Source organism: Plecotus auritus (assembly GCF_963455305.1).
Source record: "Plecotus auritus genome assembly, chromosome: 2".
Lineage (NCBI taxonomy): Eukaryota > Metazoa > Chordata > Mammalia > Chiroptera > Vespertilionidae > Plecotus > Plecotus auritus.
The window spans coordinates 49,646,180-49,660,403 of record NC_137771.1 but is presented as its reverse complement, the minus strand read 5'-3'; the positions used below and the strand labels follow the sequence as shown (position 1 = coordinate 49,660,403).

The following is a 14,224-nucleotide window of genomic DNA, read 5'->3' as shown; positions in this document are numbered from 1 at the left end:
CGCTATGACACCCACTGGTGCCAGGCCAGCCAAGGCGGGTGCGATGCGATTGGTTGGGGGCCCAGCCATCACCTTGTGATCGTACCACAGAGGAAGGTCCAGGGCACCGGCCAACAGGCTGCGGCAGGTGGGTGGGCCTCCCTCTGTGAGGGAAGCCCAGGTCTGAGTGCCAGCGGAGGGGATGGGGGGGAAGGGGGAGGCGGGGGGGGGGGGAGGGAGGCCTACTTTTGCACGAATTTCATGCATTGGGCCTCTAGTATTTAAATAAGTGAATCATAGGAAGAAAACCCTTGCCCGTTTACCAAGGTTGCATTGTGATAAAGCAGTTGAAATTTTCCTGGAGTTAAGGCAAAGGCAGGCACATTGCTGTTACAGGTATTGCTTCAATTTTTAGTCCATTGGGACCATGAGGCCTAATGGCAAAGATAGACCTACAAGTGTCTCCTTGGTGCTAAAGAGTGATGTGGGTGTGGGGAAGACGTCTTAGAAAATGAAAGCAGCCCAGAGAACAAGAAGTTCTAAAGGAGACGTTCACTGTAACGGAAGCATACGCAGATCAAATAATGCTGCAATTCTTTAAGCTTGACAAAAGCTTTTTTGATGTGCGGCAGACTACAATTATACTGAAATACACTAAGAAAATATTCTTCACATGCTAACAGATGTCATCATCATGTTGGTAAACAAGAAAGACTTATCTCAGTCTTTTGTTATTTCTATTTCAAATGCTACCTGCCTCTTCACTATATTCTCCCTCTGGAGAAGAATAAAGCAAAGACATATGATCATTTACAAATCATGGTATTTCATATTGACATTTCATTCATGATTTCAAATATACTTTCAGGATATGTAAAGTACAGCTATTATATACATATTTTAGGAAAACAGAATTTCACAGCAGAGGATATGTTTTTTAAACTGTGAGTAGTAACATTCTATTTTTGGAACAAAATGGCTTCAGTAAATAATATAAAGTAAAATAAAGAGGACTGCCAATGCAGAAAAAGAGATGATGTGATAAATTACTTCATGCTGGACGCTAAGCAGTTTTCACAGATAGGGTGACCATATGATTTATCATCCAAATGGGATGCCTCTGAGAGTGAAAGGGTGTGCTGATCTTATTTAACGCTGGGACCAAAAACCAGGAAAAGCAAAATGTATGTATGGTCATCCTCCTTATGGGGACACTTAATGACAACAAAACTGCTTTTAGCTTTTTAAAAAATTAAATGACTCCTTTTTTATTTTTATTTTTTTAAAAAAGCCAAAAACAAAATAGCTTGCTCATGTGCTAAACACATGGTAGGCAACTGGTCCTTTTTTAAAATTAACTGCTTGACTTGTTCTAATAAAATTAAACTATTTAATCGGAGTATAAGTTATTGTTAAAAACTGTAGAAGAGAAAGAGAAATTCAGGGGATAAGCTACTCTGCTTTCAAATTGTTCTGATCATTAAAAAAGTGTTCCCCTTGACCATAAAATGAATCACAATAGAGAAGTCTGCTGGGTACCTATTCTCAGCCTAAAATATGCATTTCATATTTCAAAGATCACCTACCTTTCAATATTGACCTGGTTGGCAGGTCATCTCGTCTCAGCCATTATTGATTGTGGCCATCACAAGCACTGTGTCAAGATGATTGACTCTAAGGCCACCTTAGGGCTCAGCAAAAGGCATGTAGTAATCAATTAGTGATGTCTGCAGGAGACATGGCATAGGAAGCAATGGAAGGGGTGGCAAGTATTTAGACATATATCTGTATTAACAGTAATTTTCTGACATATATCTAAAACATAATTGAATCCGAAAAAAATTACACCTTGATGATCCTGCATCTGCTACCTCATTAATTCTACTATTGTGTAATTAATACACTGACTGTGCCACAGGAGAAGAATGCTATTACTCTTGACTTGAATGAAGATAGCAATCTCATGATTTCCACACATCATTGTTTTATAACTTCCTTAGTTCATAATCAAAATAAGGAAAGATCAAATATCTAACACCTGAATAGAAAATAGTAGAAAAAATAGTACAGCAAACATGCTAATTAATTGCTCCTCTGTTTCTGTCCTTTGCTTATTTTGTTGTTGTGGGCTATGTTTTTATCTACTCAAGATAATTTTAAGCAATAAAGTGAAAATTAAACTTGCTTCTCCCCTTGCAAGCTAATATTAATGTCTTGGTTTTAAATAACTATTTTCAGCATTTACTTCACTACCATATATTTTGTATTATTTATCCTTCCTACAACAGAGAGAGCTGTTCTGTGCCTGGCAAGGAGGAAAAATGAAAAGGATATCATTGATTCTTTTTGAAAAATACAGGAGGTGTCCCTAATATTGCTACTTCTTTTGTGACCATAAAGTATGTTCCATCTTTGGATCTTTGTAGAGGGCCCCCTGGGAATGCACATGGATGACCTTTAAATTAATGTCAGCTGAGTCCGAGGTGATTGGCATGGTTCTCCCTCAGAGACAGCCTCCCAAAATGTCGGAGACTGTTATCAGTACTGATTTCTTATCTTTATCCATGTGCTGGGAATAAGGAATGAATAGGACCTTGACTTACCCAGGTCTTGATATGCTAAATCCCGTCCTTGTACCAGGAATGAGGAATGAAAAGGACCTGGGCACACCCAAAACTCCTTTGACTTTAAACCCCCCTTTTGGAAACTAATAAATGCGCTGTGTTGTCTGTGGTGGGTGTGACTGTCCCTCCATCAGAGTGACAGCCTCCCACCCAGATCCAGCTTGTCTCTATTTCTGTGTCTGGTCTCATTTTTTCTTTAATTTCTTAATCCCCAGCTCCTCCGCTCAGGAGCCTGTCGTTTTCCGTGCGGGTCGCGGAAAACAGAGAAACAGCCTCCCACAGATCTTAATTCTCTAATTTTTAAAAAATAGGGCAGAATTAAATTTATGTTGAGGGGGAAATTCAACTTCAGATAGCAAGGCAGCTTTCTCACATTAATTTTGACTACACAGCTCTACTTTTCCAAGAGTGACATCCTATTGAAGCAGTTTTCCAAAATATTTTGTGGGAAATAAGAATTACTAGATGGCAACTCCTCATTCATGATCCCCAAACAGGAGACAAATTCATCGGGCAGCAGGGTCTGTTCTGGAAGAGTTTCACTGGGGGAAGCATTTTCCAAAAGCAGGGTGGTTTCATCCTTTGTCGAGTTTTGCATGTCAGAAGGATTGCATTCTCCTTGATTGAAAATGAGGCTTAATTCTTCAAGAAATAGTGCATTGTTTAGTGAATGCATACTTGAGACAGAAAGAGCAAACTTAGGGTATTTTTTAAAAAGGGCATTTTTTTCCAGGTCTAAGGAATCAACTGTTGGTTTGAGAGCTGAGGAATCGGTTTCATCATCATTGCTGAGATGGTCTTCCTCAGTGAGAAAATTTGAAACCTGGGGTTTATACCCCGTGTTGATATCAGGAATATACACAACCGTAGTACTGGTGAGCAGTGACCTTTGCAGGCACTCTGTTGTCTCCAGAGCTCCTGTATTCCTTCCTTTCTTGCAGTCCATGTGCTTGTGTTCCTCTTGGGGAAAGATTTCTATCTCTGTAATCACTGGATCAACATACAGGACCTGTTCGCTGGAATTATTATTTATAAATTCACTCTTTTCCTGGGAAGAAAAAGCATTGTTTTAATTTACAAAAGACATTTAAAGGGGCCAGCTGGATAACTGGATAAGGACTGGAATTCTAATTTCCCTCAACTTTCCTTTCCCTCTCCTTTTCTCATATTGTCTGTCTTCTCATAGGATTTTCTCCTTTGTTACCCTGCTTGATTCCAAGCCTTTGTTAAATTCTCCCTTGAGGAGACTAAAGGAAAGGAAAAATAAAAATAATCCATGTCTTAAGTACCTGTCTTGGTTTAAAATTTTTAAAGAGAAAGCATTCTGCATATTGTTTCATGGCCTTTTAAAATTTGGATTTTGAAATATGTTGGAATATCTTTTAATTTATTAAACAGCCATATTATGGAGCCTTACTACAAGAAAATATTTGGCTGCTTAAATGAAAAACTGGGGTAGGGGGAGAATCCTATTTCACTTCCATTTGAGACAAAGGTTGTAAGAAGTGTTTTCAGTTGAGTTTCTAAAGGTGTGCAGCTGCTCGCAATTCAGACACATCTGGGGTAAGCAGAAGGGTAGATGAAGATTTTTATTTGTATAAAAGCCTGATCATTCTTCTGGGTAAGAAATGGTCTCAAGGCTTTCCAGCTGATGGCTGGCTTCCCAGGATAAGTAGCTTCCACCCAACACAATTGTAAAATTATAGCTTCTGCTATGGACTAAATATTTGTGTCCCTCCAAAATTCATGTGTTGATGCCCTAATCCCTGATGCGATAGTGTTCTCTTGATTGAATCGTTTTTCCATGCTTGATTTAATCTTGTGTTGTTTTGTGCAGTAACACGCTGTACGTGCTTATAGCTTAGGACCATATAGCTTATAGTCTGTACCATATAGCCTATGTGTGTAGTAGGCTGTACCACTATGGAAGTGCACTCTGTGATGTTTGCACTAGGACAAAATTGTCTAACAACACATTTCTCAGAATATATTGCATCATTAAGCAGAAGATGACTGTATATACTATGTGTTTTTTTCTATACATACATACACTTTATGACTTCTCTTTGGATATCTAATTTTCCACCTTCACTACTCCTGTGCTTTGGGGCCATCCTATATAATAAAAGCCTAATATGCAAATCGACCGAACAGCGGACCAACTGGTGGAACGACCAGTCGCTATGATGCGCACTGACTACCAGGGGGCAGATGCTCAACATAGGAGCTGCCCCCAGCCTGCATGCTCCAGGCCAGCCAAGGCCGGTGCCAGAGGGGGCCCCTGATCGCCCCACCGAGGGAGGCGACTGGCAGCAGCAGCGGTGGTGGGGGGTGGAGCCGGCGAATGGGTGGCACTAGGCCAGCCAAGGAGGGTGTCAGCAGGGGCCTCCTGATCGCCCTGCCGGTTACCCCACTGATCGGCCTGATCACTGACCAGGCCTAGGGACCCTATTCATGCATGAATTTCATGCACCAGGCCTCTAGTTATTAAATAAAATAAGGGTTGTTTGAACACAAACACTGGAATACCACTTCAGTCAATCTGACAACTGAGATGGCCACCATGTGACTAATGGGCAGGTAGTGTATAATAGTTTGGATTCACTGGACAAATGCTCAGAATTGGCACAATTTAAAACTTATGAATTGCTTATTTCTGGAATTTTCCATTTCATATTTTTGGTCTGCAGATAACTGACAGTGGGAAAAGCAAAACTGTGGATAAGGGGGAACCACTGTAGTTAAAGGACGGATGAAGTCAAAGGTACTAGACACTACAGGAAACTAAGAATGCAAGGTGGCTGTGTTCTGGGAAGGAGGTGTTTCCCCACTTTAGGCTGGCAATTGAGTGAGGAAGTGGGGGGAGTCAAACCACAATGAAGGATACAAGAGACCAACGGGAACTATTCCAGAGTGAGGGCCATAAAGGAAGAAGAGGATCTGATCACGAGGGAACAGAGAGCTTTCTTTGAGCCGTAAAAAGTTCCCAATTCCCTAGTACAGTTAATAGGGGAGCAAAATAGCACTACTAAGTGGAATGAATATCAAGACTAAAGTATTTGTTATCTGTAATTTGGTGAATGTATGTTTGTCCTTCAGTTAATTGACCTTGTACCTCATTATATATGTGGGTTCAGTTGTTTAGATCACCCCTCCACTGTCAGCCATCCAAGCCCTTTCTCTCCTTCCTGTATCCAGAGACAAAGATCCCTCCTCTTTCTCAGGGTGGACTTTCCACCTCTTTCCCCTCCCTTCTTCTGTTTCACAGTCTTGTTCAATCACGTTCCCCTCTCTCTGTAATAATCCTTCTCAGGCCTGTCCAATTTAGTACCAACATGCTTCTGACTCCACACCTCTCTGGCGTTACTGTTATTCATTCAAGTACTTGAAAGCTGACCACATGTCAGCATAGCCCCTTTCTTCCCTTCCCTTCTAGACAATACTCATCGAAAGATGTTTCCACTCTTATGCCCCACTTCCTCCTTCTCCATCCACTTCTCAACTTAACCTCCAGACTAGGATCACCAATGACCTGCTCCTTGTCACTCTATGGACTTATTTTATTCCTTATGTTATAGACCCTCTACAAATGAGTCAGCATTATGGATTCTTGCTTATTGACATTTTGTCCACACCTCACTATGCTCATTTCTCTGACCCCCCTAAATCTGCATCTTTTCTAGGACCATATCTATTTCAATTGAAAACTCCCACTTGCTCCTCATTGTCTTTAGCAGTAGTTTTCAACCCCTCTATAGTGTTCTCAACATTGGCCATGAAGTGAAATCATTTGGGAAGCTTTGGAAAATACTGTTACCTGGGTCTCCCCAGACCCATTCTCCCCTCCGCGCACCCCCCCCCCCCCAGAGATCCTGGAATGGGCCAGGATTCTAATAAGCAACCAAGGCTGAAAACTGTTGCCTTAGAGAGATGGGGAAGGAATTGATTAATGGGCTTGCTTGCCAAAGCTCCAAATAAAGACATTTTATTTGTTTTACAAATACTCGTCTTCCTCACATCATTTGAACACAGGGTTCCTAAGCTGAAAATACAAATCTTATTAAAGTTTGAAAACTATCTGTCAACAGAATGAAGTTCCATAGCTGTAAGACCTTTTGTGATCTCATCTCACTCACCATTCCAGTATTTTTCCAGCTACTCCTCATGTAAAGCCTTTTGATAAAGCAATACCCAGCATGCTCCTCTCCCTTCTGTGCCTTTGCTCATATTGTCCTCTCTATTTTGAATGTTCTCTGTATCTTCTGAGCAACTCCTATTCATCTTTCAATATACTCTTGTCATGTTTCATCTTATTTCTGTCACTGCACTTACATCACTGCCTTGCAACGCTTGGATAATGTGTCTGTCCCATTGACTACGTTTTGAGCCTCTTGATGGCCAGGCCAGAGTGCTGGAAAGTAGGAGCACACACAGCAGATTCCTTCCCTTCTCTCATAATCATCAGCAGTTCCTCCATAACCAGCAGAGGCCCTTATGTCCTCGAGGTCTTCTGGCTCACCCTTCTCTTCTTTGCTGAAGTGGAAACCTGGCCCCACTCCTAGTGACACCTTCTCCCATAGTCCTCACACATTTATTTTCTCAAATTCCACTGGGTCTCAGGAGTGAACTGGTGTCCTCCTTGGGCTCCACTTGCTTCTGTAAATGAAAACTCCTTTGGGTCTGTGAGGCTCATTCAATTGAACCTTGCTGCCCTCTTCCTTTGGTCCCTGAACACACCTACCAATTGCATGGCCACCAAGTGACTCTGACACCTAATTCACAATCTTTCACTTCACTTCTCTCTCTCTCTCTCTCTCTCTCTCTCTCTCTCTCTCTCTCTCTCTCTCTCCCTTTTATCTTTCTTCTTTCTTTATATTGTTGACATTATTACAGATGTCCTCCATTCCCCCACTTCCCCCCCATCCCGCTCCATCCACACCCACCCTCTCCTTCCTCTGGCCCTAAGCACATTGTTGTCTGTGTCCATGAATATATGTTCTTTGGCTATTCTCTTCTCCTTCTTTCATCACGTTGAATAGCATTGTGTTTTTGTTGTTCTATCTCTCTTTTCTTTTCCTAATTCCATTCTCTCATCTCTTAAGTATGATTTGAAATATGTATTAGTTTGTTTCTACATATGCTTATATAGTTATGCTTATATGTACACACATTTATTTATTGAAATGGAAATTCTACTCTATTGAACTGCACTCATGGACACAGCTGCCATTTAGTTTTTATTTGATGGTGTTTAGTTACCTGTAGCATTTTCACAGCATTACTGTTCTTCATACTAGGAATGTCTTCATGAAGCCATTTTGGTATTAGCAATAACATTCTTCTTTTAATGCTAAAAAACAAAAATGCACATTAGAAGCATTTTACTATAGGATTGGTGTAGGCAATCCTATGGGAGATTAGGAAATCAACTACAGTAGAATGCATAATAAAATCAAACTTTCTGAAGCAGGAGCTAAGATTTCCATCTCTTTAAATAGTTAAGTGGGAAGTTGATTCAATGTTTGTAGGGATTTTTCTCTTCTCTCTATTACTCTGATTCTCTCTAATGAGCCGGAACTTTTCAAAACACTCACACTAGATTCAAAATAAGTGGAAGAACCACCCTGGGAGTGAAAACTGTACATATGTTAGATATGGCAAAGCATGATGAGCAGGAGATCTCAGTTTGGAAAACTTAAGGGATATTTTGTAGAACTTTCCAAGGTGACCATAACCACAGAAAAATATTAAAGAAGAAAATATTATATAATAAAACCATTTAATTCAAGCTTCTCTAATTCTGAATTTGTAATGATTCCAGATAGGGTTGAGATGATAGTAGTGGTTCAAACTTTATGTAGATGGAATAGGGGGACTGGGAAACTGTCTTACAGTACTGTGGCACAGTGAGAATGCCATTTTTTATTTAGCCTGTGTACTTATTCAGGATCACTGGGATGGGGTGGTGGAAAGAAGAGGAAGAAGCTGTGTACAATCCACTTCTTCTCCAAAGCTATCCCTTGGCACTGCCACTGTGTTGGAAGCATTTTCTGCATTTATAGTAAAAATTGATTTGAGAAAAAGATTGTACCAGGAACTTAGAAGAGACTAAACTGATCTATGGTACATTTTCCCATGTTAACAGTGCATCCATTAACAACAGAGCAGATTTGTTCATCTGTTTAAGCAGCTTCTCTATGGACTTTTACTAACATTCTTCTTTTAATGCTAAAAAAACAAAGATCCTGTATGTAGGACTTTATGGTTTTAATTATAAAACAGAGAAGCAACAACCAAAATGTCTGAAAGTACTTCGCTAGCCCAATTTTATCTTGAACTGTAGGGTAAAAATAATTTCCTTACACATTTATGCAGTGTTTCATGATTCAGCTTTTTTACTAATTTACACTCTCTGTCTATACCTAAAATTAGACCAAATTATTAAGTTCATGCTATTGTAGAAAGTTTTTATACGGCTGCTGATATAGTAAGAATATATATATATATATAATATATATATATATATATATATGTATATTATATATATATGTATATTATATATGTATATATATCCACTCTTAGTTTCATTATTTAAAATGTTTTACTCTCTGTTTTCCAGTTCTATTTCTGAAATAAGGCTTATATAAATAACGTATCATTATAGTAAACTAGAGGGCCAATGCACGAAATTCGTGCAAGGGGCTCAGCCCTCGCAGCTCCGGCTTCGTCTGGATGGTTGTCCGGAAGGTCATTCGGCTGTCTGGTCTAATTCGCATATTACCCTTTTATTATTATAGATAATAGTATCTGCTAATATGTACAATAGTTATATTGGAATTATCTCGTTATTTTATCTTTTAAAAAATAATACATATTTAAATAATTAAATTAGCAAAATATTGTCTTATTTTCTTATTTGTCATTATCAACAGGAAGCTAATTCTTAGGTTATTCTTAGTAACAAATTTACTGTTATTTAAAATTTCACACTAACATAGACTTCTTAGATAACACAAATATTAATATTTGTATGTGGTATAAATTTGAATATTAAAATATTTCAAAGGGCTTTGTAATTGAGTATATTTTAAAACAACTGAAAATAAAGTTCCATACTCATTTGCCCAAGGTACAAGGGGTATGTTTATTAATGCGTAATTTAAATACTTAATTTCTGAGGAAAATGGCTACATACATTTTAAAAATCACTAGTATACTTTATGTAAAATAGCTCAGTCTAAATCTTTCTACTGTGTTTTGATTATAAGTTTAAAAAAAAGAAAGTTTATCTCATGAAACAAGCGATGGCAAAAAAGAGAGAATCAATGCCAATTAGCACAGTCATATGTGTTAAAATGTGTGTGTCATTGATGTACTGGGAGACTGCCACATGAAACAACATATTAGAAATATGTATTCAGTGCATCTAGTAGAATTTAGAAAATTTAAGGCCTTGCTTTCCTCAAAGTCTCATGTTTAAATAACAAAGTGTAGATCTTTACTAATACCATGTTGGGGGGAAATGATTGAAGAAGGCCAAGAAGAATGGGGGCATTGGACCCACATGCTAAAACACTAACACAATTGGTATCCAGTGATGACTTCAGATGGTGCCACACTTCTCTTCACACTGATTCAGGGAGCATGTTTGGGTAGAATTCAGGGCAGGTTATGATATGACTTAACCACTCCAAAGAATCCAGGTGTTGCCTGGCTGTTGTGGCTCAGTGGTTGAGCATCAACCTATGAACCAGAAGGTTACAGGTCCATTCCTGGTCAGGGCACATGCCCCAGTTGTGGGCTTGATCCCAAGTAAGGAGCGTGCAGGAGGCAGCCGATTAATGATTTTCTCTCATTATTGATGTTTCTATCTCTCCCTCTCCCTTCCTCTCTGAAACCAATAAAATTTTTTTTTTAAAAAAAGAAAAGAATCCAGTCACTGTAGATAAACTTGAGGGCACAGTGAGAAGGCTGTGTAGTGAAAGAGAGTACATGGGCTTTGAGATCAGCCAGGTCTGGACTCATGGCTAGTGCTTAGTGACCTTGGGCTGACCACTTAACCTCTGTAAACCTTGTGTAAGCCATCCATAAATTAGACCATAGAGCTCTTCTGGCAGGGTCACTGTGAGGATTAAATGAGTGACATTTGTAAAGAGTTTGGCATAACTGTTCCTTTTGTTTTTCTTTTCTCTGAATAAAATTGCTGATGGATTTTTCTTGTAAATAACTGAATAAATGATCTAAATCAGAAAATAGAAATTCTGTGAAAACCTACCCAGTTCGGAGTGATTTGTTAAATATCCCAATCAAAGAAAGAATTGACAACACAACGGCAAAGGAGACCATTCCTGATAAAAGTCCAATGTCTTGTTGCCTGTTGTCTGAGAGGAAAGAAAAATAATTTTAGCTAAGCATCAGTGTCCCTGCGATATCAGAATCATTGTTCTCTCTACTCTCCTCAACGCGAAGGTCATTGTTCTCAAAGGAAAAGGGAAAGGGGGAAACGAAATTAATCTTTACCTCTCACTCTAAGGTGACTGCCCTGGCAAACTGCATGATGATACTTTTTGTTTGAGAACACTGGGTTGCATATATCTGATGTTGGCAAGTTTCTAGAAGTGCAACTCTAGCAAATGTAGTCAGCATTAGACATTCTTCTGAGCTTGTGCGTGCATATTTTATATTAAAAGGTTTAGTGATGAATCCCATTTGGCTTTTCTGACACAAGTGAGAATTCTCAATTGCTTGTAACAGAGTCTAAAGCTATCCATAATTACAACTGAGGTTTTGTTGTGTGCGTTTCTTAACCTTTTGTGTGAGACAGAAGTTATATACAACTTGTCACCATTTTTCAAAATTGATTGTTCATGAATTTTCTTTCCTGCTGAGAAAGAGCATTCACTCTACTTAGAACAATATATGTAATAAGAAAAAAATTTAAATTGTCATACACCTTGCACTCACATTTTATTTTAAAAACAATGCTAGCTTTTCTCACATTTTGAAGTTGAATTAATCCCCTGAAATCTTTAAATAATTAGTATAATATATCCAACATGTGTTACCTACCAAGATCATCACACTTTCTCCCTATTTTCTATTTTTAAATATAGACTGTAATTGAGAAATGACTTACCACACTGGAGTTTATTAACCTCCATTCCATCCCTCTTCCTCTCTCCCTTTGGCAAATGTATATCAGATACTTATCACATGGCAGACACTATATTGGCCCTTCTCTAGTTATTTCCCAGCTGCACCTACCATACACTTGCAGCTCCTCTCCTAAAGCCAATTGGATGTCAGGGGCTTAGATTACTCCAAAGTTCCAGTGGAATATGAAATTAGTGTTTTCCTAGGACTAAAACACAATTGCTGAAGATTTCATGCAACTAATGGAAGAAACTGACTGCCACATACCCTTGGGCATTAGTGCCTGGAGGAGGATAGAGAATACCCACATTAACATCAGATGGGCAAAGGGGACCAAGGATAAAGCAGAGTGACCTGAGATGTCTGGGTTTGAAACAGACTCTGCCACTTATCAGCTCTCTAACCTCAGGGCATAATTATAAACGTGTTGAAGCTCAACTATCCTCTTCTGTAAAGTAGAGGTAATAATATCTGTCTAATAGAGCTGCCATGTGTTCCTAGCCTCCACAAGCCCCACAGAGATATCAAGGTGCAGGTCTGTGTAGGCATCTGTAATGAGGGATCTATACTGAACCTAAGCACGTGCCTTGTGACTGATTCGCATGTACACATTCAGAGTGCTCGTACCTTGCTTCATGTTTCTTAATGTCATGTACCGCCACCTGACTTGATTCTTCTTGTTTTGTTTGTTGTTTTCCTCATCACCCTCACCCCCTCTCTCTAGAATAGAAACTCCATGAAGACTGGGGGCTTTCAGCCTGACCAGTGTTGCTCAGTTGTTAAGAGTGTGGGCCTGTGGACACAAGGGTCACAGGTTCAATTCCCAGCCAAAGGCAGGGTTGCAGGTTCAATCCCCCGCCTGGTTGGGTGCCTGAGGGAGGCAGCTAGTCGATATATCTCTGTCACAGTGACCTCTCTCTCTCTCTCTCTCTCTCTCTCTCTCTCTCTCTCTCTCTGTCTTTCTCTCTCTCTCTCTCTCTCTCTCTCCCCGCCCGCCCCCCTCCACTTTCCACTTTCTCTGAAAATCAATGAGAAAAAAGCCTTGGGTGAGGATCAACAACAACAAAAGACAGGAGCTTTGTTCACTTTTTTTACTGCTGACTCCCCAGCACCCAGAACAGTGCCTGGCACATAGTAGTTGCTTAATAAGTATTTGTTATAAGTAAATGAAAGTCCAAAAAATATTAATATAATCTGCAAAAATTCTTATGCTATTCCTGTTAGGTTTCTATGCAAGGAGATAAATGGTCTATCCATGGTCAGTAGTGAAATAGTCATGCCTAAAGTTTTTCAATTTGAAATTTCTATTTAGAGTTGTATTTTCCCATTGCACAACCTACAACCTGATCTAATATCTTTGTATGCCTAAAATATTTAGCTATGCTCATCAATGAAAAACCTTCAGTCATACTAACAAATAAAATAATATCTTGAGTATATGAAAGACTTCTGAATTTGAAAAATAAGATTTGAATTTCAGTCTATCGCTTAATGTGAAGTTGCACAAGTTTCTCAACCTCCCTGAACTTTAGTGTTCCCAACCATAAAATATATATGTAATACTTGTCTCAGGTTATTTTGAAGATTAAAAAAGATGATGTATATAAAACTCCTAATACAATAGTAGACACTGAGATAATGGAAATGTTTTAGAAAAACATTTTGAGGTCTTGAGCCCTAGCACCAATTAAAATGAAAACATATTCAACACAAAGCAAAATCTGGTAAAATCCACCTACATCCACCACTCCTTAAATTCAATTTTAAGGAGATCTTTGTTGATTATTTTCCTATAGAAAGCATATGGGCAATCTTCTTATCAAGAAATGTATGCCTGACACAATTTTTTCAGTATGGAGAATTCAAATAAATTTAAAAACCACTATAAAAACCCAAATTGCATTTTCTTACCAGAAGTAAGGTGTCCTTTAAAGATGGAAGCAACTAGAAGCCCAGAATTCCGAGTGTCATGTTGGAATGATTTCAATGTGACCAGGGGAACTTAAAGACAAAGAAAATAGCATCAGCTTCTTATATCTTACACTCGGGTTACCCAATTTCCTGAGTTTCTTTACTTGTTTGGAAATGATTAAAGTAAATCAGTAACTTTAATAGGCTTAAATGATGGAATAAAGGCAAAGGCCTTCTTCTTTTTATTTAACTGGCTAAATCCCAAAGGAGGAAAAGAAAAACAACAACAACAATAGAAACTACTTAGGGTTTGTAACACTTCAAGGTGTATCTGCTAATTTGATGAGGCTTCTAGGCAACAAATACCAAGGAGCTTTATTTCTTTCACTGAGTCAGAAAAAAAAAAAGTACAATAACTGGTCTCTACTTTATTCCTTCCAATAGACGATGCAATAAAATTCAGGCTTCCTTACGAGCCTTCAGCATGTATCACTTTGCCTTTGCACAATCTGTGAGATGCTGTTAGCGAAGAGCCTCTAGCCACCATAGAAGAAGCC

General features: G+C 38.9%; 1 protein-coding gene across 1 annotated transcript in view; it reads right to left on the bottom strand.

The window, feature by feature from the left end:
* Positions 1-2,997: 2,997 nt before the first annotated feature.
* IL23R (interleukin 23 receptor) overlaps positions 2,998-14,224 on the bottom strand; it is a gene marked incomplete at both ends in the record, with an annotated part of 69,415 nt that continues 58,188 nt past the window's right edge. The window contains 4 exons of the mRNA XM_080654421.1: positions 2,998-3,651; positions 7,863-7,953; positions 10,879-10,984; positions 13,668-13,757. Of these exons, the coding sequence (XP_080510547.1) occupies positions 2,998-3,651; positions 7,863-7,953; positions 10,879-10,984; positions 13,668-13,757 (941 nt within the window). The remainder of the gene's footprint in view (positions 3,652-7,862; positions 7,954-10,878; positions 10,985-13,667; positions 13,758-14,224) is intronic.